The sequence below is a fragment of the Microcaecilia unicolor genome, chromosome 3 (genome assembly GCF_901765095.1).
Source record: "Microcaecilia unicolor chromosome 3, aMicUni1.1, whole genome shotgun sequence".
Classification (NCBI taxonomy): domain Eukaryota; kingdom Metazoa; phylum Chordata; class Amphibia; order Gymnophiona; family Siphonopidae; genus Microcaecilia; species Microcaecilia unicolor.
Window position 1 is genome coordinate 1,816,280 of NC_044033.1, and position 27,785 is coordinate 1,844,064.

The 27,785-nt window shown below is 42.2% G+C and overlaps 1 protein-coding gene across 2 annotated transcripts in view; it reads left to right on the plus strand.

Annotated features, from left to right (window-relative positions):
- The first annotated feature begins 529 nt into the window (after nucleotides 1-529).
- Nucleotides 530-27,785, plus strand: part of PTK7 (protein tyrosine kinase 7 (inactive)) — a 370,128-nt gene continuing 342,872 nt past the window's right edge. For both annotated transcript variants that reach the window (XM_030195698.1, XM_030195699.1), the window contains exons 1-2: nucleotides 530-707; nucleotides 27,075-27,368. In XM_030195698.1, the coding sequence (XP_030051558.1) occupies nucleotides 653-707; nucleotides 27,075-27,368 (349 nt within the window). In that variant the 5' untranslated portion in view covers nucleotides 530-652. The remainder of the gene's footprint in view (nucleotides 708-27,074; nucleotides 27,369-27,785) is intronic.

Below are 27,785 nucleotides of genomic sequence, written 5' to 3' on the forward strand. Positions count from 1 at the left end.
GTATTTCTATTAGATCTCCATCAGTGATGACATTATTGATTCATTTTTACCAGTTGTCAGTCTCTTTGTCTTCATGTTAAGGTGCAGCCTGCTACTCAGATGGTCTTCGCTTTCAGGATGATGCACCATGGTTTGTTGGAGTCTGCCACTGATTTTCACACATCTTTCTTCATACAGCCCTGCATTGCTGATTTGTTCTGAATATAGATTTGTAAATTTAAGGTCCTTACTCCTTCTGCCTTCCTTACCACACACACTTACATATACAAAATCTTTTATCAGACTAGAACTGCCACAAATTATCTATCTATTTTTTCTGTCATAGGTGCCAACATCTAATACAAATGAGCCCTCCCTGACTTGCCCGGCAGCACTCACTGGAATCCAAATTCCAAAGCCGTTGGTAATCTCCTCCTCCTCCTCCTCCTTCGGTCTCGCTCCAGGGTTCTCGCGCGGGAGGCGGGCAGCGTGGAGCAGGGACGTCGTCGCTCGCGCCGGGTCCGGGTGGATTGTGGGAAAAGCAGCAGCAGGAGGCGGCGGCGGAGGAGTGGGATCGCTCGCGCCGGGCTGGCCGCGCGGTGGTTTGTGGGACGGTGGGGGTCGCGCGGGATGGAGTGACTGAGTGAAGGAAGGAAGGAGTCTGCTGGCGGCGATGGAGCGGGGCCGGTGCGGCGGAAGGTGGTCGCTGCTGCTCCTCCTTCTTCAGGGTAAGTGTCCCGAGGGTCTCTGCCATTGTCTGAGGCAGCGAATGCAGGACTTGACTCGGGTTCTGTCCCGAGACCTTTCTCAAGTCCAGAACCCCCAGGAGGTCATTTGGTAAGAGGTGAAGGTCCTAGAAAAGGGGGAGGGGGCGTTTGTCTGTTGGGTAAAATGCTTTCCAGGCCCCTTTTCATGTTGTAACTATTGTCTCTTTGTCTGTCAAGTAGATAAACATAGTAACTGTTACTGTGAGTAATGTAATGGTATTTTGCTTGGCCCTCACCGACAGGAGATGTATATCCCAGAGTCTTTTTTTTTTAAAATAACTTTAGTTATTGAGATACATTTTAATGACAGATCCAGCTGGTATCACTGAACAAGTTTTGAAAGTCTCTGGAGCACATTTGTTGAATTTCCTTGGTTTCTTTAATGTTGACGGTGCTTTTGCTGATTTGATTTGGTTTAGATTTTTTTCCATTAAAGGGTCCTTTTATTAAGCTGTTTTAGGCATTAATGTGTGCCTAATGCAACTTAAAATGGCATCCTGTGGTAATTGGCATATGTTCTTTCACTGACATTTCCATCAGCCTTTGAGGAGTCCCCAGTCTCTTCTATCAAACATTGTAGCTCTTCCCCCCTGCCCTACTGTGCAGTTAGGTCAATTCTGTCTGTCTCAAAACCTCGCATTTTTAGTCTGCAAGGCACTTTGAAGGCATTTCCATTGAGCTGGGTTGCAAAATTTTAATGAACTTGGAATAGTATGTTTAAAAAAAATATATATATATATTTTATTTTGAGTGAGCTTGTTAAGGAGCAGAAAGTGGGTGTTCCTGCTCTAAACAGCTAATGCAGGAATACTCCATGAACTGTTATTGCCTAAAAGAAATGGGTGGCAGTAAATGCTTGTGGTGTAATTTTTAAAAATGCCTAGACACTAATGGCAACATTAGCCCACGGCCATTAATACAAAAATAGGAAAGTGGCCATTTTAATACCGGTAAAAATGGTCTTAGCATGCAGGAAAGACATGTGTAAGGGCATGCTAAGGCCACTTTTTTACTGCAGCTTAGTAAAAGAACCCATAAGTGCAGCATCTCACAGTATTTGATTTTGTTTCTTCAAATATTAGAGACTCATCTGGTGGTTATATTATCTAAATATTTTACACAATTTACAAGGACATACATTTGCAAACTCTCTTTGTGTTGCAGTGGTATTCATTTCTGCATAGACCTATGAAGGCTTGCAGCTTAGAGATCAGGTGCTTTTGCTTCTTAAGGGAGCTGATCTGTAGAAGGGAGTGCCTGAGGCACCTGGAACTCTTTAACCTGCTTAGCAACTTTCTTTTGGATAACTGATTCTGTATGATGAAGCAAGGAAGCCTGCTTGGGACAATATGGTGTAATCACTTCATTTTCTGTTGTAAAACAAAGTGGCACTTGATGGTATAGCTCAGGAATTCTTTTGGCTGAAGCATATATACTCTTAAAAGTTTATTGTTTGAAGACATAGGTAATAATTATTGCTCTACTGACCTGTGCTGCTCACAAGGGGGAGGTGCATTGCTTTTACACTTTGCAGATATTAGCTGTCTTTTACACGATAAGACATGTGTCCTGAGCTGAAGATAGTCTCCTATAATGTCAAGGGACTTAACATGCCTCAAAAAAGACAGAAGCTTTATGGAGAACTCCACCAGTTAAAACCACACATAGTTTTATTGCAAGAAACACACCTGCGTCGCAAACACGAGAAATTTCTCTCCTGCCCTGGTTACTCAGGAGTCTATTGCGCATCCGGGGCGGACTCCAGGAGGGGAGGAGTGGCGATACTGCTGCAATCTTCACTGGGGGCCCAGGTGATGCAGACTAAAAGGGACCCTGGGGGGCGTTTTTTATTTTTACAACTTAAGATAGACCAAGTAATCCTCACGGTGGCATCAATATATGCCCCAAATTCTGGACAAGGGGAATTTTTTAACAAAATACAAGCCTTATTGGGGACCTTCACTACAGGGGCGCTTATACTTGGGGGTGATTTCAATGCTGTTATGAGCCCAGGACAAGATCGCTCTGGGCCTGTCAGGACGGAGGGGCACAAAGAAGCACGATCGCTGGTCTCGTTGGCCTATTCCCTGGGGCTCTTAGATCTTTGGAGGTTGACACACCATACAGAAAGGGACTATACATATTACTCTCCAGTGCACGAAACATACTCCCGTATTGACTACATCTTCTTAGACACCACGCTAGTGGAATTAGGCCCAAATGCTGGAATTGGTAGTATGACGATATCTGATCACGCCCCAATATGGGTCACTCTCCCAAATATTCAAACTGAAGTGAAAGATAGACGCTGGTCTCTGAACACAAGCCTGTTGCAGGATGAGCAGGTGGTGGAGGGCTATAAACAGGTGTTTAAAGAATACCTTGAGCACAACCTAGCTTCTGGCCCACCGATGCATGTGGTGTGGGACGCTTTAAAAGCGGTGTCCAGAGGACATTTTTTGCAATTGGCTAGTACTCGAGCAAGAGCCCGTAGATCCCGCTTAAACACATGCATAGGGCGGATACAGGCATTGGAACAACAGCACAAAGCTGGTCCCACGCCGCAAATCTGGGATGCCCTGTGTAGGGAGAGAATGGCACTGAATCTGATGTACTCGGAACAACTCGAGTTAATAAGGGCGAGACAAGGGGTACAATCGTACGAATTAACTAATAAAGCTGGGCGCCTACTGGCAATGCGACTGCGAAGACAGAAAGTTGATAGAATGATTAAGCAGGTGAAAGACAGAGGGGGTGATTTGTTGCGTCATTCGGCTTTCATCCGTGAGCGCTTTAGAGAATATTATAAGAAGCTCTACGAGCAGGAGATCGATCCTCCTGGGGAAAAAATAGACAACTATCTGCAAGATAGTGATCTCATCCCTTTAGCTAGGCAACACCAGGAACTGTTGGAGAAGCCTGTTACACCTAAAGAGGTCCAGGAGGCGATTGGAGGTATGCCCTCAAATAAGTCTCCGGGGCTTGACGGCTTTCCCAACGAGTTTTATCGGACATTCGCCGTTGAATTGGCCCCCCTGCTTGCTGATATGTTCAACCAGGTGGGGGTGGGGGGAAATCTGCCGCGGACAATGTTGGAGGCCTGGATAGCGGTGATCCCAAAACCCGGCAAAGATACCACTGACTGTGGCTCTTATAGGCCCATATCTGTCCTAAATGCCGACGTCAAGATTCTGGCTAAGGTCCTTGCCAATAGGCTTGCACCGTTGATGCCAACCCTAGTGCACCCTGACCAAGTGGGCTTTGTTTCCTACCGAAAGGCGATGGACAACATCAGACGCACCTTAGATCTTATATATCTGGCCAAGCGAAATCAGAGACCATTATGCCTCTTAAGCCTAGATGCAGAAAAGGCCTTTGACAGGGTCCACTGGCCTTTTATGTATAGGACCTTGGAGATCTTGGGGTTTGGTACGCGGTTTAAGGGCTGGATACAAGCATTTTACTCCTCCCCTAGAGCCTGCATTAAGATCAATGGCAGTCACTCAGACTCTTTCTCCTTGCATAGGGGCACACGACAGGGCTGCCCTCTCTCCCCCCTTTTGTTTGCACTTGTTATGGAACCATTTGCCTCTAGGGTTCGGAAAGACCCGCTGATGGCAGGGCCTACTGTGGCAGGGAGAATGCATAAAATGGCACTCTTTGCGGATGATGTTTTGCTGTATATAACCCGTCCCCGTGACGCGTTCCCTAGACTTGCTCAGCTTATTGAGGAGTATTCTGTAGTATCGGGTTTTAAAGTCAATATGACAAAATCCGAGGCCCTAAATATCTCCCTACCGGAAGCTACAGTTGCAGAACTTAAAGTTGCTCATGCTTTTCGGTGGGCGGGTAGACACATTAGATATTTGGGGGTGAATCTCACTTCCAACCTGTCTGATCTATTCTCTGCCAACTATAGAGGCCTGGTTCGAGCCCTTGCAGCAGATATGGAACGATGGGGTGATTTAGAGGTCTCCTGGTTTGGCCGTATAGCAATTCTTAAGATGAACGTTTTACCTCGAATCTTATACTTATTCCAGGTGCTGCCTGTAATGATGCCCAGGCGATTTCTAGCCTCATTGCAAGATAAAATTGTGCGTTTCGTCTGGGCAGGAAAGCATCCTAGGTTGTCCCGTGCCCTGTTGTACCAAGGAAGACGCCGCGGGGGACTGGCGGTCCCGAATGTCTTCTGGTACTATCGGGCGGCCCAGGGAAAGGTAGCTTTGGAGTGGTATCAGGCATATCCAGACAGACAGTGGGTGCACTTGGAACAACATTCCGCAGGTACGACACCGCTGGGAGCGCTTATGTGGTTACCAAAGACATTTCGCAAGCTCGACGAGAGCGTTTGTCCCTCGGTGGAGGTTACCCTTCACTACTGGGACAAGTTGTTTCCGGGGGGTAAATGTACCTTGACTCGTTTGGCCCCTATAGCACACAACCCATTATTCCTGCCAGGGACGACGGAGGGTTCGGTCATGTGGTGGTACAGGGAAGGGCTACGAACATGGGACCAGCTGTTTGATGGGGACACTCTTCTTGAATTTGGAGAGCTGCAGTCACGAAACCCTGGGGTGTTGAGAGATGATTTTGCATACTACCAATTAACTCACTTCCTGCGCACCAAGGCCGTTGCCACGGTAATCCAGCGGACCAAGGGCTACTTAGAGGAGATATGTGATAAGTTAACCACTTCTAGAGGCCTGATAGGTACACTTTACAAGTACATTACTATGCAGCACCCTGTGTATGAATGTCATAGGAGAGGTTGGGAGAGGGAGCTGGGGGTGACACTGGATGTGCCGGGGTGGGAGAGAATAGAACGTGAAGCGACAAAGGTTTCCACACATGTCCCGCTAAAGGAAAATGCTGTGAAGGTGCTATACAGATGGTACCTTACCCCTGATCGCCTCCAGCGCATATACCCAAACACATCAGGTCTCTGCTGGAGGGGGTGCGGCATGAGGGGGACGATGGGGCACCTCTGGTGGAACTGCCATAAAGTGAGAGCTTTCTGGAAAGCGGTTCAAAACAGGTTGCAGAGCTGGTTACAAACGCCCATTCCGTGGGCCCCGACGGTGTTTCTTTTTGCTGCAAAAGTAGAGGGCATGCCGGCAGCGCAGCATAAGCTGCTGAGGCAGGCGGTGTGTGTTGCACGAGTAACCATTGCTCAGCACTGGAAGCACCACGGGGTCCCGTCGGTTAAGAGATGGCACAATAAACTGAAACATGTGTGTGAGATGGAAAGACTCTTGGCAGTCAGGAGACATCAACTGCACAAGTGGCATGATATATGGCAGTTTTTTGCTACTGCAGTAGGTAATTACTAGCATAGATGCACGGGAAAAATCTGTATGATGCAAAGTGAGACAGCCATGAAGGGCAGGGAAGAAAACAGGGGGAGGGAGGGATTAGGTAGGTCTTAATTTTGGAAAGGGCGACTGTTGAGAGGAGGGTTAGGGGGAGGGGAATGTTTCCTTATTAAAACATAATAATACAAAGTTGAAGTTTCTACAGTTATATTTTACTGTTGTACGGTAGCAGTTCATTGTTCTACTTGGACTTCACCTTGCTGAGACTATATTGTAAACACTCCAATGTAGAGCGATGATTATTGTACATTGTTTATTGCAAATTTTCAATAAAAGACTTCTTACAAATAAAAAAAAAAAAAGTTTATTGTTTGTAGGTACTTGTTTTTGGCACCACACTAGTTTGTGAGTGGTGAAACCAAAAATCATTTGAATAGCGTTGTTAACTGGTCTTTCCCCAGCTTGCTCCTGAGAGCACTTTCATTAGAGGTGCTCTGTCTCTTGCAGCACATCAATAATACATTCATTTGTAATTCTCGGCACTGGAGATGTGAATGAGCCAAAAGACAAACTTACAGTAAATGCCAGCAGCTCAATATTTGAGTGATAAAAAGATACCTTCCTCTCTCTCTGCACATATGTAAACTGGAATAGTTTCTCAATTCATACTTGGAGTCCAGTGGCTAGGGGCGGCAGCCTCCTGGTGTGTAGTTTTCTGTGGGTGCAAATAAACTGTAGAAAATTGGTGGATGAAATTTTAGCTATGGAGTCCAGCTGGAAAAATGAAACAGTTTATTTGGAAATAGAAAATGACACAGATAAGACTATATGGTGTATCCAGTCTGCCTATCCATACCATCTACTATCCCTTTCTCTTCTGTAGAGGTCTTAGGTTCTTATCCCATAATTGAAGTCAGTTTTCGTCTCTACCACTGCGAGGCTGTTCCACACACCCATAACACTTTCTATAAAGAAGTATTTCCTTAGATGACTCCTGAGTCTATTCTGTTTCACCTTCATCATACGCACCTCATTCTAGAATGTCCTTTTAATTGAAAGAAATTTGCCTCTTATAAATTTTTGCCTCACAGGTATTTAAAATGTCTATAATATGTCCCCTCTCTCACCTTTCTTCCAAAGTAATACATATTGGAGGTATATTAATCTTTTATTTTTTCCTCCAAAAAGGAGTCATCTAAATGGCAGATGACGTTTAATATGAGCAATTGCAAAGTGATGCATATGGGAAAGAGGAACCCGAATTATAGTTATGTAATGCAAGGTTCTACATTAGGAGCCACCGACCGGGAAATAGATCTAGGTGTCATCATTGATGAAACCCTCTGCTCAGTGTGCAGCAGCTGCTAAAAGGCAAATAGAATGTTAGGTATTATTAGGAAAGGAATGGAAAACAAAATTGAGGACCGCACCTTGAAATTGTGTTCAATTCTGGTCACTGCATATCAAAAAGATATAGTGAAATTAGAAAAGGTATAGAGAAGGGCGACAAAAATAAGTACATAAGTATCGCCATACTGGGAAAGACCAAAGGTCCATCAAGCCCAGCATCCTGTTTCCAACAGTGGCCAATGCAGGTCACAAATACCTGGCAAGATCCCCAAAAAGTACAAAACATTTTTTCCTTAGCGTCCCTCCGGACCGGACCAGGATTGGACTGTTGGGTTGTGCCCGCCTACCAGCAGGTGGAGACTGAGAAAAACTCTGACTCTAGAGAGCCAATAGGAGCCCTGACCATGTGACCTTAGCCTCAGTATTTTCTCAGTCTCTCAGCAGGTAGGAAGTGAGCCCATTAGTCTTTCTCTCTCTTTTTCTCTATAAGATATTACAGATATATTTATAATACTTCTTCTGTGCCTGGAATCGTAATTAGAGGCTTGACAGGGTTTCTTTTCTTTCTTTGACAGCCTCTGGGGTGTTAAACTCGGGTGTCTCGAGTCCACCCCCCTTCCTCCCCATCTCCCTGGCTTAGCAGGGAAGGGCCGTCCCTTTCTCTGGAAAGGTGTACCGTCTTTGGGAGAGGCAGCCACTTTTAATAGTCAGCTGTTTTTAAAGAATTAAATCAAGTAAAAGAAAATTAAAAGAATTAATTCAATTGAAAGGAATTTAAAGGAAGTAGTTTTTGCTTTCCCCAGGCTTATAACGAGCAGGTAGCTCTTCTGTCTTATTTTGTTTGAAGAGTCTTTATTTTCTTTTCTGGCGGAGCTATTTAAAAAAAAAAAAAAAGTGATAAGTCAGCGTCTGTGACTTTAATCGGCGGTTTTTTGTTATCTTCATTATTTTTCCTCTGCTATCCGGCGTTGTTAGCGGCAGTAGTTGTAAAAAAAAAAAAAAAAAGGCGCGAACTGTTAAGCGCGTGCTCGCTCTTGGACGGGTCTGTATAGCTTGGGAGCTGTATTGACGGTTCCTGTTCGGGCCACAGGCTAAACCATGTTTTGTGCGGCCTCGGAGGCTATCTGTTTTTCGGCGGCACAGATTTCCTGCTTCTTCGTCGATCCGGTCAGTGGTTTTCTTCCTCCGAACTTTATTCTTCTCATTTTGGCGCGCTTGGCCGTCATTGTTTTGCATGCAGCTGCAATTTCCCTTGACGTGACAGCGTTTTTTCTGCTTTTACTGTGTTTGGCTGTTTGTGCAATGGAAAGGAGATATTGTTTCTCCGGTAGTTGGGGCAATTGGTAGTATATTTTCCCTGAAATTAATTTTTACATGTATTTTTCTAGCTATTAAAAAAAAAAAAAAAGAAATGCTACGATGCGAATGGCGCTCATTTTGTTTTTCCCTCTGTTTTTTCTCCGTCGGGGACTTTTTGGTTGCAAGCAATGTTGTGAATTAAAGTGCAGCTCAGTTGGCGATTTCTTTGTTCTTGGCAAGACTCCGATTCAAAGTGCAGCTCAGTCGGGAATTCTCTGTTTTAGACAATGGGGCGAATTAAATTGTATCTCAGCTCCAAAATAACCATTTTCCTATTCCTTTCCCTTGTGCGTGATGTGTGGAGGAAAGGTCTTCGCTATTGTCTAGCGCAGTTTTTTTATTTATTTATTATTTATTCATTTAAACAATTTTTACAAGAAACCATCTTGTTTAAGAAAGAGTCAATTGACAAATAATTTTTAAACAGGAAAAAGAAAAAAAATAAGAAAGAGCAAATAAATCTTTACACTTTCAGCAATATAAGACACTCAAGTCCATAATTAGAGATCCATGAATTTAAATTTAGAGAGAACTATAACTCAGGAACTAATACAAGGAAATCCTTCTCTACTAGGAACTATACATTATCTTTAATGCTTCTCCGTCTTAGCTGAGGTGATTAGCGAAGACAAATGTCCAGGTTCAGTAAACACATACTTTTTTCCCCCTAGCCTGATTATGCACTTGCAGGGGTATCTTAAAAAAAAGGTACCCCCCAAGTGCAGAACCCCAGGCTTGAGGAGCAAAAATTGTTTCCTCCGTCGTCTCGTCTCCTTGGAGACGTCAGGAAATAACATTACTTTAAAACCCAAAAAGGGTTTATCCTTATTACGGAAAAACAAACGGAAAATCCAATTTTTGTCAGGAATCAATGCGACAGTTGCCACCAGGGTGGCAGCTGTCACCAATTCCGAATCAGAGGTCTCAAGCAAAAGAGAAACGTCAATAGGTTTTTCAGATTCTGGATTTGTGTTTTTTTCTGGGATGTAATAAACTTGTGAAAAAGGTGGAAAATCTTTTTCCAAAATATTCAAAGTTTCAAGGAAATAACATTTCAACATCTCAAGTGGAAGAACATTTTGTAACCTAGGAAAGTTAACAAATCTCAAATTGTGATTCTTAGAGGCATATTTTCAAAGCTCTTTGGGAGGCTAAGTTCCATAGGTTTCTATGGAACTTTGGGAGGCTAAGTGCTTTGAAAATGAGCCTCTTAGTGTAATTATCAAAAACCTCCATTTTTTGCCTAAGATTTGTTAAATCCTTTATCATCATAATTTGTTGCGTTTCCAAGTTCATAACTTTTTGATCAGTTTTCTCCATTTTTTCATTTAAAACTTTAATCTCTTCCTCTTGTTTTTGCAAGCCACTTTCAATGTTATTCACCTTAGGTAAAACTTCATTAAATTGTTTAAGAAAAAATTGTCCCAGGTTAGACATCAAATCCCACAGGGAATCTAAAGTCACGTCTTTTGGTTTAGTCACTAATTCGGTAGGAAAATCAAACCTTGCTGAAGACTTTACGTTCGTCTCGCTTGGTCCCTCAGCTTCTCTCAACCCGTTGCTCGGCGTCGATATGGGCAAACTGCCCTCCATTCCGTCCTCCGATGAAAGCGAAACTTCACCCCTAAGTTCTTCCGGGTCTCCTACTCCTTCCGAGGAAGACCCCGTCGGGTCAAGGAGGAACGAACTCGCGCCGAGCGGTTGAGGTGGTGGGGTGCGTGCAGCGGGGCTCAATGTTGTCTCAAGTCCGGGGGAAGCCAAAATCTCTCGTTCGCTGGCGTTCCCTACCGGAAGCATTCCGCCTTCAGGTACAGCTGCTCTTGATCTCATGTAGCGGTCAATTGGACCAGATATGGGGGGTAGAAGTGGGGAAGTTCTGCCCGCTACTCTCCCTCTTCGTTTAGGCATCTCAACGGGAATGAGGTTCAAAGCGTCCTAGCAGAGCAACGCCATCTTGGATCTCGGGTCTAGCGCAGTTTTTATGGGGGTCCAGTGTACGTCACTCTGTGTCTTTCTCATTTCCTGGTGAATAGGACTACATTGTCTAATAGTCAATTGATTAGTACTTTACAAATCTGGCCATAATATCTTAGTTCCTTTCAAGCATTTCCCTTCATGGCTATGATGTTATACAGTGTTTTTAAGAACTTAACAAACATTTTCTATGGCATAGGCTATCTGGGTCAGGTGCCATGTGGCTAGAACTACATTGCCGGATAGTCTATTGTTTGGTACTTTACAATGCTGGACATAAGATCTTAATTCCTTTCAGGAAATTTTTCTCCGTGGCTATGTTCTTATACTGTGTTTTAAGATCTTAACAAACGTTCTCTAGAGCGTAGGCTATATGGTTCAGATGCCATGTGCAATGAAATACATTGTCTGATACTCAATTGTTGCGTACTTTGCAATTCTGGACATAAGGTCTTACTTCCTTTCAGCAATTTTCTTTCATGGCTATGCGTTCTCTTTGGCATAGCAGATGACAGCTGCCTAGGCTACATGGTTCAGATGGTTCTCATATTCTAGGAGACTCAGTCCTGTCTACCGAGCACCCAGTTTTCTCAGCTGCTTTAGAAGGCATGTTTTATTCACGTCTTCTCTACTTTCCAACTGTCTTGGAGTTTCTCATGTGTTATCTTAGTTTTCTTCTAGGACTTACAAGATATATGTCCACTTAGGGAGTAAAGTTATCAGGTCAATTTGCATTTTCTCCCACTTAAGGATAGTGGGAGGTCCTCACGCCATCTACTTGTATTTTTGTTTCCTCTATCTGTTCAGCCTGGGCACATGGTAAGCATTCTGGTTTTGTCCAGTATGACCATCCATAACATCTGCTATCCCTTTCTCTTCCTTACAGATTTTAGGGTCTTGTTTCAAGCTTTCTTGACGTCAGGTACAGTCTTGTCTCCTGTGGCACAAATTCACCACCTTTTCCGTAATAGGTATTTTCCAAGTCTATTTCATTTCATTTTCATTTTATTCTTCCTCTCTCCAGAGTTTTTTTTCTCTTGGAAGGAGATTCACTCATTTTCTGTGCATTTTTTGCCATAAGGGCATAAGTGTTGCCATAATGGGAAAGGCCAAGAGTCCCCATCCTGTTTTCAGATGGGGTCAGTCCAGATTGCAAATACAACATTCATATCTCGTGAGTGTGCGTCTGTTCATCTCTGTACTCTCAGTGAGGAAGGAGGCATGACATGATACAAGGTTTGGGGAGATCCGGTAAAATTAAAGGCCAGTGTGTCTCAGTCCACGCTCAACATATGGTGATCCTTTCATTTTCATTCTATACATCCTCACTCCAGACCTTCCTTTCAATTGGAAGGGGATTCTTTCACTTCCTTTGCATTTTTGCTTAGTATATGAGTATTGTCATACGGGGAAAGTCTAAGAGTCCATTAAGCCCAGCATCCTGTCCTCAGTTGTGGTCAATCCAGGTTGCAAATACCACATTCATTTGTTATGGGTGTGGGTCGGTAGATCTTAGTACATCTCAGTATAGGAGGAGTAATGTCCACGATACGAGGATGATGAGAAGGTCCTCATTACCAGTTTTCTTGCCCTGCTCTTTCGTCTTGCGTCGGCTCCGCGCACTTTTTTCTTAAGTTATGGTCGTAGTAGCAGCAGCGCTCATGAAACAACGTCTCCTCGTTTCATCCTTTCCTAGATGTCTGGTTCATTACAGACAGTCTTATTGGCAGAGTTGTCAGGTCAAGCAACGGGTGGTGCATTTCGGGCACACTCTAGGTTACGGGGTGCATGTAGCCAGGTCTCTCATTTGATCTCTCTTTTGAGCTCTCGTGTGATCTCATTAGATTTCGTAGCATGTCTCTATTTTTTCTCTCTTTGTTTAGTCAAGTTGGCGCAGACTGTTTTTGTCTTCTCTACAAGCATCCCACTTTCTGTTTTCTCTGGATGTTCTTGGGCCTTCGGCCATTACCTTGCTCTATTTTGCAGAGTAAAATTTTACTTTCTAGCTCCCAAGAAGGAATTTTTTCTTCTTTCTCTTTGGAGTCTCGGTAGTCTTTTTTGGCAGCTTTTCACTCCGTCAATTTCGTGACCATTGGAAAAAAAAAAAAAACTTCTGGGAGTTCTCAGTGGATAGTACCTTAAGGGGAGGTCCCAGTTCTAGAACTATTTCTTTTCGCTCTGACCTTCCATGTGCCTCGCTTACTCTCTTGCTAAAAAGACTTGTCAGCGGCAGAGATAGATGCCCTCTCGTATCCAGATATTTATCTCGGATGGGATTACCTCCGCTCAGTTGGCCTCTGTATTCTCACTAGTGCATCACTTGGATCTGGTGGTTGAGATTGAGCATTCTTCCTGCAAGTATGCCGGGAGCATATACACAATGAGCAGTTTTTTGATGGCTGCATCTGTGAAAATATATATGTATATTTATAGTTCTACTACATAAGTACATATGTAATTCCACACTGGGAAAAGCTCAAAGGTCCTATCGAGCCCACCTTTCGGTCCACGGCCAATCCAGACCATGAGCACCTGGCTAGATTCCTAAACGTACAAACATTCTATACATGTTATTCCTGGAACTGTGTAGTGTTTTATGGACTTCTATATGTATCTAACAGATGAAAGGTACTAACAAATGTCTACTGTTGATTTATTCCCGTTTTCACTAATTGGGGTTTACGACAAGAGTCTCAGGTGATCTGCTTGCAGAGGCAACAGCTACAGATGATTCTTTCTCTCTCATTTGAATTGCGCTCTGAGATAGTTTTCTTCATGTTGGGTAACTGCAGCGGCTGTCAGTTTATTTGCACCTTCAGTCTAGTTTGCAGCAGGGATTTAGGTACCTTCTTCTTCTGCATAGTATTTAACTGCATTCTTGTTTTTACCTATTTAGCTTCTAGTGATCAGGTACTTTCTCACTGACAGGCTTTACATACTTCCAATCTGTTGCTAGGTCAGCAATAGTCTACGATATCGGGAGTATTGTACTTCAGGATTTTGGTTTCCACTTTCTCAGCTGAGGTAGATTCATTGCAGTTTTTTGTTTACAGGCGGCTCTGCTTCTACCTTTGCCATCTTCCTTTCAGTCGTTTTTTTGTTTTTCTCGAGTCTCTCTGTCCTTTGCGCTGCAATAGGGGGACATTATATAGCGGCCACTTGGTAGGGGACAACGTTCAGCGTCGCTTGGACTTTTCAGCTTTTTTGCTTTGTAGTTATTCTATTTAGTTTATTGGAGATTCTTGGATCGTCAAGCTTTTGGCTTCGTATTCATCCTAGTTTGGGTGTTTTCAGGGACTCTACCGCATTCTCAATGTCTGTCCCTCCCGTAAGATTACTGCTTTGGTACTTCCCAACAGTCCAATCCTGGTCCGGTCCGGAGGGACGCTAAGGAAGGAGAAATTAGATCTTACCTGCTAATTTGCTTTCCTTTAGTCCCTCCGGACCGGACCAGGCCCCTCCCATGTTCTATCAACTCTTTAGATTCTTTTTTTAAGTTTGGAAGTGGAATGTTTCAAAAAAAAAACAAAAAACAAAACAAACAGATGATACTGTATATATATATATATATAAAAAAAAAAAAAAGACTTTGCGTGGTCCATACCACTTCTCTGGTGGTTGCTGGTGAGCTCAGTTGCTGGAATATATATATATATATATATATATATATATATATATATATATATATATATATATATATATATATATATATATATAAAACCTTAATGGGTCATACCACTTCTTTGGTGAGAGTTGCTGGAATAGATATAAAGCCTTAAATATGTTATACCACTTCTCTGTTGAGAGTTGCTGGTGAGCTCAGTTGATGGAATATATATGAAACCTTAAGTGAGTCATACTACTTCTCTGGTGAGAGATGCTGGTGAGCTCTAATATGAATGGGCCATGCCACTTCTCTGGTGAGAGTTGCTGGCGAGCTCTAATACAAATGGGCCATACCACTTCTCTGGTGAGAGTTGCTGGCGAGCTCTAGTACTCGGTTTTGCCAAGTAATTTGTGGCTGCTAGGATTCCATACGGCACAGAAGTTCTTTCTTTCTTTCCTGCTTTGTTATTCAAATACTGAGGCTAAGGTCACATGGCCAGGGCTCCTATTGGCTCTCTAGAGTCAGAGTTTTTCTCAGTTTCCACCTGCTGGTATGCGGGCACAACCCAACAGTCCAATCTTGGTCCGGTCCGGAGGGACTAAAGGAAAGCAAATTAGCAGGTAAGATCTAATTTCTCCATACTGCTTATCCCAGAAATAATGGATTTTCCCCAAGTCCATTTAATAACGGTCTATGGACTTTTCCTTTAGGAAGCCGTCCAAACCTTTTTTAAACTCTGCTAAGCTAACCGCCTTTACCACATTCTTTGGCAACGAATTCCAGAGTTTAATTACACGTTGAGTGAAGAAACATTTTCTCCGATTCGTTTTAAATTTACTACATTGTAGCTTCATCTCATGCCCCCTAGTCCTAGTATTTTTGGAGAGCGTGAACAGACGCTTCACATCTACCCGTTCAACTCCACTCATTACTTTATAGACCTCTAGCATATCTCCCCTCAGCCGTCTTTACTCCAAGCTGAAGAGCCCTAGCCGCTTTAGCCTTTCCTCATAGGGAAATCATCCCTATGAGGAAAGGCTAAAGTGGCTAGGGCTTTTCAGCTTGGAGAAAAGGCGGCTGAGGGGAGATATGCTAGAGGTCTATAAAGTAATGAGTGGAGTTGAACGGGTAGATGTGAAGCGTCTGTTCACTCTTTACAAAAATATTAGTATTAGGGGGCTTGCAATGAAACTAGAAGTAAATTTAAAACAAATCAGAGAAAATATGTCTTCACTTAACGTGTAATTAAACTCTGGAATTCGTTGCTAGAGAATATTGTAAAAGCGGTTAGCTTAGCGGGGTTTAAAAAAGGGTTGGATGGCTTCCTAAAGGAAAAGTCCATAGACCATTATTAGAATGGACTTGGGGAAAATCCACTGCTTATTTCTAGAATAAGCAGCATAATGTATTGTACTGTTTTGGGATCTTGCCAGGTACTGGTGACCTTGATTGGCCACTGTTGGAAACAAACTGGACAGGCTGAAGATAGGACCCGAAGTGGTGAACTGGATTAGGAACTGGTTGACAGACAGACACCAGAGGGTGGTGGTAAATGGAATTCGCTCGAAGGAGGGAAAGGTGAGTAGTGCAGTGCTTCAGGGATCGGTGCTGGGACAGATTCTGTTCAATATATTTGTGAGTGACAGGGTTAGAAGGTAAAGTTTGCCTTTTTGCGGATGATACTAAGATTTGTAACAGAGTGGACACCCGGGAAGGAGTGGAAAACATGAAAAAGGATCTGCGGAAGCTAGAAGAATGGTCTAAGATTTGGCAATTAAAATTCAATGCAAAGTGATGCACTTAGGGAGTAGAAATCCACGGGAGACGTATGTGTTAGGCGGGGAGAGTCTGATAGGTACCGACGGGGAGAGGGATCTTGGGGTGATAGTATCTGAGGATCTGAAGGCGACGAAACAGTGTGACAAGGCGGTGGCCGTAAGTAGAAGGTTGCTAGGCTGTATAGAGAGGGGAGTGACCAGCAGAAGAAAAGAGGTTTTAATGCCCCTGTATAAGTTGTTGGGGAGGCCCCACCTGGAGTATTGTGTTCAGTTCTGGAGGCTGTATCTTGCTAAGGATGTAAAAAGAATTGAAGCGGTGCAAAAAAAAGGTACGAGAATGGTATGGGATTTGCGTTACAAGACGTATGAGAAGAGACTTGCTGACCTGAACATGTATATCCTGGAGGAAAGGAGAAACAGGGGTGATATGATACAGACATTCAAATATCTGAAAGGTATTAATCCGCAAACAAAACTTTTCCGGAGATGGGAAGGCGGTAGAACTAGAGGGCATGATATGAAATTGAAGGGGGGCAGACTGAAGAAAAATGTCAGGAAGTATTTTTTCACGGAGAGAGTGGTGGATGCTTGGAATGCTCTCCCACGGGAGGTGGTGGAGAGGAAAACGGTAACGGAATTCAAACATGCATGGGGTAAACATAAAGGAATCCTGTTGCGAGGAATGGATCCTTGGAAGCTTAGCTGAGATTGGGTGGCAGAGCTGGTGGTGGGAGGCGGGGATAGTGCTGGGCAGACTTATACGGTCTGTGCCAGAGCCGGTGGTTGGGAGGCAGGGATAGTGCTGGGCAGACTTATACGGTCTGTGCCCTGAAGAGGACAGGTACAAATCAAGGTAAGGTACACACAAAAAGTAGCACATATGAGTTTATCTTGTTGGGCAGACTAGATGGACCGTGCAGGTCTTTTTCTGCCGTCATCTACTATGTTACTATGTAAGATGCTGGGCTTGGTGGACCTTTAGTCTGTCCCAGTATGGCAATACTTATGTACTTATGATGCTTATGCATACTTGCTTTCAAAAAAATTAATAAAGGAAGGGCAAGTAGCGTGACCAACAAGACTTCCAGAAAACCGATGAGATGAGAGATGTGCTTTTTCTGTATTAGGGTGGGACTTGAAACTGCACTGTGTTTCGGCAAAAGTGCCTGCCTCAGGAGTCTAAAAATCACAACATAAAACTAATAAATTTGTATACATGGACATACATGCTAATAAGGACAATAAAGAATGAGAATTAAAAATAAATGATAATTAAAACGTGTACGTATATATTTTGTATAAAAAATTATATAAAAGCACAAGAAGTCTCAAATGAGCCTATAAGTTGTAAAGTAAGAATATTGGTATCAATGAAAAACCATTAATTATCTCATTAAAGTATGATACCAAAAACATATATAGGAATCTAAATGATTGATAAATTGTGATTAAATAGGAGGCTAGCCTTTATTTATTTGCAACCAAATGGTAAACTGTAATGTTGTACAGAGATAGCAAGGTAAAACAGGATTGAGTCAACAGTGAAAAAATAACAGGTTTATTCATAGGGCGGTAGATATACATCTAAGTTTATGTGAACATAACGGGAATAAATAGGTAGGTAGATATAGAATGTCAGGGTGAGGAAAAAATCATTTACAAAATGGGTAGGAAACCAAACATCAAAACATATTTAAGGTAATGGTTTCAAAACAATACAGAAAATAGAAACTAACTAATAAAAAAGCCCCGTTTCTGATGCAAATGAAACGGGGGCTAGCAATGTTTTCTTCTGTGTGCATGTGGGAGTGTGTGTGTCCCTGCCCTCTGGGCTCTCTCCCCTCCCCCCTCTGAGTCCTTCACTGTTACAGAGCCAGCGATTTGATTTCGTGCTCTGCTGTTTTCCTTCACTGACTGTGTTACAGAGAGGGCGGGGCAGACACTCATAGGGAAACCGGATATCTTTCCCCCTTCACACTTCCGGCTGGAGGCTTCATAGAACGTTGGTGTTGCTTTTTATATAGAGAGATAAACAGCTAAGGGGAATAATATTACTGTGCATCCTAAATGGCAAGGAAATGATAGGAAGAGAACAGAAACAGAATTGATGTCTGTAGTAGTGGGGTAGTGTGCTGTAATATATCGGTGTCGAAAAGAGAACACAATTTCTAAAGAGAAAATCTTTGGAGACAAAAGCATAGAAGAACTCTAGTGAGAGAAATGTATCTATGAAGAGATGAGAAATGGATCAATGTAGATTAAAATGAACAATAAGCTAGGGTACAGAAGAACAATGTGTTGTAAAAAAAACCCCCAAAACAAACCATAACGTACCATTTAAAAAGATTGATAATGACAGGATATTGATTGAGCAACAACAGTGATGTGTGAAGCTGAAACAAAGGGGAACAAAAAAACTGAAGAATAAGACAAGAAACTGGAAAACTAATAAGGATCTTTGTATGAATTTGCATAAATGTTTGTAGTGGATACAATTCAATATAATGGTCTTTGTATACCTCTGCCACCCAGCAATTTGGTTCTGTGCGGTTCACAATAAAAGAAGCTAGTACAATACTAGGAAGAGAGTACATCATTGATAACATAGCTTTAAAACAATTCAGTAACTTCTGAAAATTAAAAAAGATTTCAGTTTGCTCCGAAGTTTCAAATAACAGGCAAAGTATTGATAACAATCAACATAGCTTTACAACAATTCAGTAACATCTGAAAATTAAAAAAAGATTTCATTTTGCTCCGAAGTTTCAAATAACAGGCAAAGTATTGATAACAATCAACATAGCTTTACAACAATTCAGTAACATCTGAAAATTAAAAAAAATTTCATTTTGCTAATAAGTTTCAAATAACAGGCAAACAGGAGTCTGATGAGCAAAAAAAAAACAAAAAACAACAACCCTACATTCCCAAACTTAATCTTAACTTGTGCAAAAGGTGGAAACTGAAGAGTTTAAGACTATCTTGCATAACAGCTCCTTCTTGGGACTAGAAATAGAGGTCATGTAATCTGGCGCCATGCTGTAAAACATCTGAAATACAAATGTACAAAGTTTGACCAGAACTCGTGATTAAATAGTTAACTAGTGAAGTTCCATTAAAAGAGGAGTTACCGAGGGAACCCAGAACGCTACCGGAAGTGTGACGAGTGGTTCGCTCAGCGGGGAACTAGGAACGCTGCAAGAGCCGTTGAGACCTGAGGCTCAGAAAATTTCTGATGCCTCGGAGAGAAAGTCTGAGGTAAATGTCAAGAAGATTTGGCTAAAATTGCTTGAAATGAACTGGACCTTACAGAAGTACATAAGTACTGCCATACTGGGAAAAGACCAAGGGTCCATCAAGCCCAGCATCCTGTCTCCGACAGCTGCCAATCCAGGCTTCAAGAACCCGGTAAAGACCCTTAATGTTAAATGTTAAATTTGAAGAACTAAACACTACTGTTGAATCAGTTAAACAAGAACTGTCATTGAGAGTTACATCGTTACAAAATGAAATGACACAAATTCAAGAATTTAAAGCAACAGTTGCTAAGGATAATATGGACATTAGAAGGAAAATTAAACAGTTGGAAAATTATAATAGAAGGTTAAATTTACGCTTGTTGAATTTCCCTAAGCTTCCTGGGTCAAGCTCATTGGATTTATTTAAAAGATGTTTAATAGAAAATTTAAAAATTCCTCCTGAAGCCATTCCCCCATTTAACAAGATTTTCTACATACCTAATAGCCCTAAGGGAGCAGAAGAAGAAATGGGAGAAAAAAAATGAGAATATTGATGTGAATAATATTTCTGCCATTCTAGAACAATCTTTGGACAATACAGCAGAAAGGGCCACTGATTCTCTTATCTTTGAACAAGATTTGAACTCAATTATGAGACTTTACTTCAAAAATATTAATACATTTGGTGGCGAGAAAATATGGATTTATCCCGATGTTAAGAAATCAACATAGCAGAAGAGGAAAGCTTTTTTGGCTTTGAAAAAGAGGACAATAGAATTGGGGGGGGGATCCTTTTTTCTAGCTTATCCCTGTAAATGTATAAGGTTGGGGCAGACTAAACATGTGATTATTTACCTGATCAGCTGAAATCTTTTCTGGATTCAAAACAACTTAAATAATAACAGAAAAAAAAAGATGAGGAGTACAACGCTTTAGTTAACATAATCTTATTCCTTATAATCTTCTCTAATTCATATCGCCCCCCCCCACTAGACTGTGGTCTAAGAAAGCCACATAATATATATGTTCAGTTTAATTATATTGAATATGTTTTTTGCTACTATATTCCTAATTTAAAAATGTAATTTTCTTTTTGTAATAAGTGGCTGTATTTCATTTGACAGATATATTCTGTTAAAGCATATTAAAATTCAATAAATAAATATATAAAAAAAGACCCTTTCCAATTTGTTTTTCATAACTCAGATGTGCAGTGATATTTTGGATGGTATGTAATCTTTTCAAAAGTTGGACATCCAACATAACACTATATTGGAATAATCAAGCTGTGAGATGACTATTGCTTGTACTAATACCCTGAAATGATCAAACAGAATTTCTGAATTCAACAAAGACTTTTCATGTTAAAAAAATGCTTTCTTTATCAAAGAGTTGATCAGAGGTTCCATGGTTAGTTCTGAGCCCAGTAGGACTCCTATATTTGTAACTTAGATTCCATCGTAAGAGATGGTAAAGGGACCGAAGATCCTATCCTAACCATAAAAACTTGGTCTTATGTCTGTTTAATTTTAGTTTTACCTTGGCTAACCTAGTGACCAATGCACATAGTTTACCAAGCTTGCAACGTTTGCTTTAGACCAGTTGTAGCTGATCTAAAGCAAATGTTATTTAGCGAGTAATGCACAAAGGGGTTTTGCGTGGCTCCAACCTTGTGCCCTAGCAGCTACCGAGAGTCCTATGCAAATGTACTACAACAAGCTCATTAGTATTATAATGAGCATTCCGTGCCATGCACAGAAAGGTGCACCTAACTTTAATGAGCTAGATTTTACGTCTGCTCTGGAGCTGTCGGAGAGGAACCCACCAGGTAAATGGGACTTAAGGCTACTGCAAAGGCTGCCTGCTTGTACTCCCTACCTCACTGCAGTTTATCCATTTAAAAAATCCCTGGTGGTCCAGTGGACCCCTTTGTCTCCCCCCCCCCCAAACAAAAATCCCTCCTGCCCCCCCCCCTGAAACAAAAAAATCCCTGGTTTTCCAGTGGACTGCCTCCCAACTACCTCCTCACTCTAAACAACAGCATGGTGGTCTGTTGATCCCTTCATTCCCCTCTGTAGGTAGTCACAAATGATACTTATAGGAAAACACCTCCCACCAGTCTCATTTGCGCCCAGGTCCCAATTACAGAAATATTTGCAAGCAAAATACTCTGATTTCTGTCTAGGGATGAATAGAACCTGGATTGGCACCAAGCCAATGCTTCTGAAAGAGAGAAGCAAACTAAAGCCAGCTGATATATACAGGGCTGTGGAGTCGTGGAGTCGACAGCAATTTTGGGTACATTGAGTCGGAGTTGGAGTCGGCAAAAATGTACCGACTCCGACTCCTCATACATTTGAATAAAGTACTTCTCTGCTGTGAATAAAGCTTAGTACCTAGTTGTTTCACTAGTGTGAAGTCCAGCTGAACTATTTTGCTGGAGAACTTCCCTCTGCTCAGTCTCCCTTTGCATTTACTGACCTGCTGTAGAGCACCTCCTCTCTGACCCCACAGTGAACTTAAGGATCAAGAGAAGATCTTTCAGCACACACAGATAAGGCAGCAGAGAGACTCCACCCAACTTCCTCTCTCTCTGCAAGAAGAGCTTTATATTTTAGTGGAAGTGGCACACCATTCACAATGGCAAAAATAATGTCAGGAAACATGACAAAGTCTGCTGTTTATGAACACTTTACAATATCAACAGATGGGAAACATTATGTATGTCAATGTATTATAGACGATGATGATGGTGAAAAAGCATGTGATGCAAAAATTAGCAGTTTCAGTGGTTGTGAAAAAAATGCACCTACAAGAGCATCAAATTTAAAAAGACAACATTCCATCTACTTCAGGGTCAATAAAAGATCAGAAATCTACTGGAGGCCAGACACAACTATCAAGAATTTTTACAGCTGACAAAGTTACTATAACAATGACACCAGAAAAATTCAAAAACCACATCATTGAAATGGCAGTAAAGAATAGTATACCACTATCCTTTTTTTTCCACAACCAGCCATTTTAGGCTTAATGGAGAAATGGCTAAAAAGCTTGGAGTTTCTCTGGAACGAGAAAGTATAAGGAAACTTATACTTGAAGAGGCCAAATGTAAGAAGGAAGAACTAAGAAAAAGTCTGAAGGGACGTTTTGTCTTTATTAAAATGGATGCATGCACACGTCACAGAGTCAATTATTTTGCAATTAATGTTAGATTTGCTGATGAAAACAAAAAAACAATAACCCGGACATTAGGAGTAAAGGGACACTCAGGCACATCATACCAGTGAGTATCTGCAGGTTAGTGGAAGGTGTTTTAGAAGATTTTGAAATTAAAAAGGAACACATTCTATGTATTGTAACTGATAATGCTTCAAATATGTTAAGCACAATTGAAAAAATGAAGGAAGTTGATGAAGAAAGCAGCATACAAATATCAGAAGATGACAGTTCTGCAATTCAAGAAAGCTGTGAAAGTTTGGATGATATTGCTGAAGAAGCATCTAAGCTTTTTACCATTCAACATATGCGTTGTGCTGTTCATAACTAGCAATGGATTGAAGGATCGTCATGCGGCTACACTAATTAGCAAGTTGAGGCAAGTAGCTGTTGCAGCCAGGATCCCTAAAACAGATGCTATTCTGAAGAGATGTGCTGGAAAAAGAGCCATTTTGGATCAAGCAACGTGCTGGGGAAGCACTTGATGATAAAGCGTTTGCTTGAACTAAAAGACTTTCTTGAAGAACTGGACAATGTAAATGTTTCATTAAAAGAAAACCAGTGGGCTCAAGTTACAGAATTAGGCTACTTTCTTACCCTTTTGCTCTTACCAAGAAGCTGCAATATGAAGATTTAACACCAGGTAAATTCTTCTTGGAATGGAAGGGCTTGATATATAACCTTAACAAAAGTGGGGGGTTAATTGCTGATGGCATTGTATCTTCAATAAGGAAAAGAGAGGAGCTCTTGCTGGATAATCAAATTCTCTTAGCTGCTATTTATGTTGATCCAAAGAGCCGAATTTTGTTGAGCAGTGACCAAATTGCTACAGGAAAACAGGCACTCTATGACATAGCAGTTCGCATGAAAGTGTTGCTACCTGAAACTCATAAACCACTGGATGAAGCTAAAGCTATAAATACTGGTGGTAATGGTAACTCAGGTTCATCCTCTTCAAATGAAGAAGAGAATTTTCAAGCCTATTTGGACAAAATGGAAGCTTCAAAAGCACAGCGATGTCGGTTAAGCATGGAAAAGCAACCTGTAAATGTCCATATAAAGAAATTCACGCAAGAGTTTTTTAAAGGATTAAAAGAAGTGGAAAAGTTTGACCGCTCATCAAAACTGACTATAGAAGAAGCCATCATTGTTTATCCAGAGATTGTCAGTGATGCAGCTAGAACCATAACAGCAAAGCCACCCACCCAAGTCAGTGTTGAAAGACTGTTTTCAGCACTGAAAATAATCAAATCAGATTTAAGGGCTTCTATGAAGGAGGATCTGGCAGAAGCAATTCTGTTTCTAAGAACAATATAGTAGCTAATGTTGGATTATGTTTAACAGCTATTCTACAGCTATATATGCCAAGTTTAAATAATATATAAGTTGTTTTAGGTTTTCCAAATGTTTTTGATTTATATAGGTTAACTTTGATTTTGATTTAATTTGCAAAGGATGTTGTTCTAGAATTTCCAAAGGATGTGGTTGTTCCAGATTTTTATACTTGCTAATGCTATGATGACTTTATACTTGATAAAAAGAACAATAAACATAACCTTGTTTTTTTATGTGTGTTTTTTTGTTTAAACTTTAAGATTAATGAATATTTATAGTTTCTTTAATAAATAAAATAAAAAGTCACAATGACATAGATTTTAAACCCAAACATTAACATGCAGCTTTGCATGCTGCACTCTTTCAGTCAACATGCAAAAAAAAATACATATTAAAAACTGAGGAGTCGGAGGTACCATAAACTGAGGAGTCGGAGTCGAAGGATTTTTGTACCGACTCCACAGCCCTGCCTCCTCTCTCCCCTGCCCCCCCGCAGCCACCCATGTCCAGCAACCCCCTGCCCCCCTCTAGCCATCCATGTCCAGCGACCCTCTCTCCCCTGCCCCCCCTCCAGCCACCCATGTCCAACGACCCTCCTCTGGACATGGATCAGCTGTGAGGCATGTTTTTTTTTTTTTTCTCTCCCTCGGGTTCTGAAGTGATATCATAATGGCTGCGGTGATGTCAGCCTGGTCTACGGAGCCGTCCTGACCAACTTGGAATGAGCCACGGTCCCAGGCAAGTCAGAACGTTGGAGGTGAGAATTATTATATAGGATGTGGGGTTCTGTCTGTGTCATGCGTGGTTCAAGTACTTTGGTTCGGCTCATGATCAGGATGATAGAGGGAGGATGACAAGGACTGACATGCAGCCGCTTTCCTCCTCCTCCACCACTGTTAACACACTAGGAGGGGCATAATCGAAAGGGACGCCCAAGTTTTGCTGAGGACATCCTCGCAAAACGTCCCGATGGAGGGGCGGGAAAACCCGTATTATCGAAACAAGATGGACGTCCATCTTTCGTTTCGATAATACGGTTGGGGACGTCCAAATCTTGACAATGGATCGTTACAATGGGTGGCAGAGCCGGAGGCGGGACTGGTGATTGGGAGGTGGGGGATGGTGCTGGGCAGACTTATACGGTCTGTGCCAGAACCGGTGGTGGGAGGCGGGGATAGTGCTGGGCAGACTTATACGGTCTGTGCCCTGAAAAGGACAGGTACAAATCAAGGTAAGGTACACACAAAAAGTAGCACATATGAGTTTATCTTGTTGGGCAGACTGGATGGACCGTGCAGGTCTTTTTCTGCCGTCATCTACTATGTATGTTACTATATATTTAGGTTGTCCTTAGAGATGGTCGTCCCTAGACTTGGTCGTTTCTGATTTTCGGCGATAATGGAAACCAAGGACGCCCATCTCAGAAACTACCAAATGCAAGCCCTTTGGTCGTGGGAGGAGCCAGCATTCGTAGTGCACTGGTCCCCCTCACATGCCAGGACACCAACCAGGCACCCTAGGGGCACTGCAGTGGACTTCAGAAATTGCTCCCAGGTACATAGCTCCCTTACCTTGTGTGCTGAGCCCCCCAACCCCCCCCCCCACCAAAAAAAAAAAACCTACCCACCACTGTACGCCACTACCATAGCCCTTATGGGTGAAAGGGGTCACCTAGATGTGGGTACAGTGGGTTTGTGGTGGGTTTTGGAGGGCTCACATTTACCACCACAAGTGTAACTGGTGGTGGGGGGGGGGGGGCCTGGGTCCGCATGTCTGAAGTGCACTGCACCCACTAAAACTGCTCCAGGGACCTGCATACTGCTGTGATGGACCTGAGTATGACATTTGAGGCTGGCAAAAAATATTTTTAAACATTTTTTTTGAGGGTCAGAGGGGGTTAGTGACCACTGGGGGAGTAAGGGGAGGTGATCCCTGATTCTCTCCGGTGGTCATCTGGTCCATTGGGCACCTTTTTGTACCTTGGTCGTAAGAAAAACAGGACCAGGTAAAGTTGTCCAAGTGCTCGCCAGGGACACCCTTTTTTTTTTCTATTATGGGTCGAGGACGTCCATATGTTAGGCATGACCAAGTCCCGCCTTTGCTAAGCCTCAGACATGCCCCGTGAACTTAGTTGGGGACGCCCAAAATTGGCTTTCGATTATACCGATTGGGCGACCCTGGGAGAAGGACGCCCATTTTCTGATTTGTGTCGGAAGATGGGCGTCCTTCTCTTTCAAAAATGAGCCTGTAGGTCTTGGGTAAGGGAAAAATATTTGATATAGCTTGTCCTATGGTGGGAGTGTACTGTGGGAGATAAAGAGGGGCCAAGTTCAAGAAATGTGCATGGAGGGGAGGTGGTGGGAAGGGTCCTGCAGTAAACAGATGCTGCTTTCTTGGTCCCTTGCAGAATTCTGCATAGAAGGGGAATTGTGCGCAAGTTCTGTAGTGCGCATTGAGAACAGAATTTCACCAAGAATGCTTGACACTGCCTCTCGTGAGGATTCAAAGATTTTATATGGATTGCTGAATAAAGCACAGTTGTTTCCCTCCTAGAACCTATGTTATTTGGTTCCAAGGTTATCTATCTTTTCTGTGTGTGTGATGTTGGTGCTTGTGCAAATCAAAAATATTCCATAAAAGCATGGTTTTGTGTTTCCTCGTTTGTCTTTCTATTGCCTTTTCCTTTTTGATTTGACGCCATGGCTTAACTAACTGGTTCCACAATTGCTTTGCTGAGGGAAAATGAATTATTTGCCAGAAATTGAATTCTCTAGTAACAACAGCTCGCTGAAGTTAAATAACCCTGTTTTAGCAGTGTTTCTGCTTCTTTTTGAATTTTTTTGCTGTACTAATCCTTAAACTGATTGGATAATTGACAGTGCAGGAACCTGACCATGTATGTGCTGAAGTGTTTTTGTAGGTTGCTTTGGGCAAAATGTTTTGTTTCAGGAAGGTAGTTAATATGTATAAATATGATTAAAAGCTCTCTTCATGATCCTTTCGTGACTTTATGAGTTGCTGTTGGAGAAAGCAAGTTGTGGGTAAGTCAATTTTCCTGACATCTTCCCAGTGGAAGAATACCAGTAAATGTTGCTTGCTGCTTTGGGAATGAAATATGCTGCTCACATCCCTCATTTCATGCCATTCTTTTACAGCTGCTTGCATGCAGTGCACAATCCTCTTTACTAAGGAGCCATCCTCCCAGGATGCTTTGAATGGTCGTGCTGCTATCCTGCGCTGTGAAGTGGAAGATCCTACTCATGTGCAGTTTGAGTGGCTGCAGAATGGCATTTCCATCAGTGACAGTGAGCGCCGTTTCAAGGAAGGAAGCAACCTTCAATTTACTGCTGTAGATTGGAAACAAGATGCTGGGAACTTTCAGTGTGTGGCCAGAAACAGCATGACAGGAGAGGAGGCTCGTACTGTGAATGCATCCTTCAATATAAAATGTGAGTACACAGACATCTGCAATGTCAGTGTTGCACCCTCTGCAGGGAAATCTTCATAAATATTACTACATTGCTGTACTGGGAAAGCACTGGGACCGTGACCATAAGAGAATTATGGAGGATGAAGAGGTTATTACTTAGGTATCCCCACTCTGACTGATAGAAAACTGGTTGCAGGAAAAAAAAACCCACCAGAATGGCACTGTTCATACTGTCAGACTCCAGCAAGTGAAGAGGGAGGAGACTTTTATATACCAAGAAAAATATTTCCAATGGTATTGAGAGCCACAGGCTTGATTTAAAAATAAAAAAATATCCAAGCACTCTTGGGATAAGTTGCTTTTAAATGTTAACATTTTAGGAAGTCCAGAAAGAAGCTGTCTTTGGCACTATGCAGGTACTACAGCAAGCGTTAGC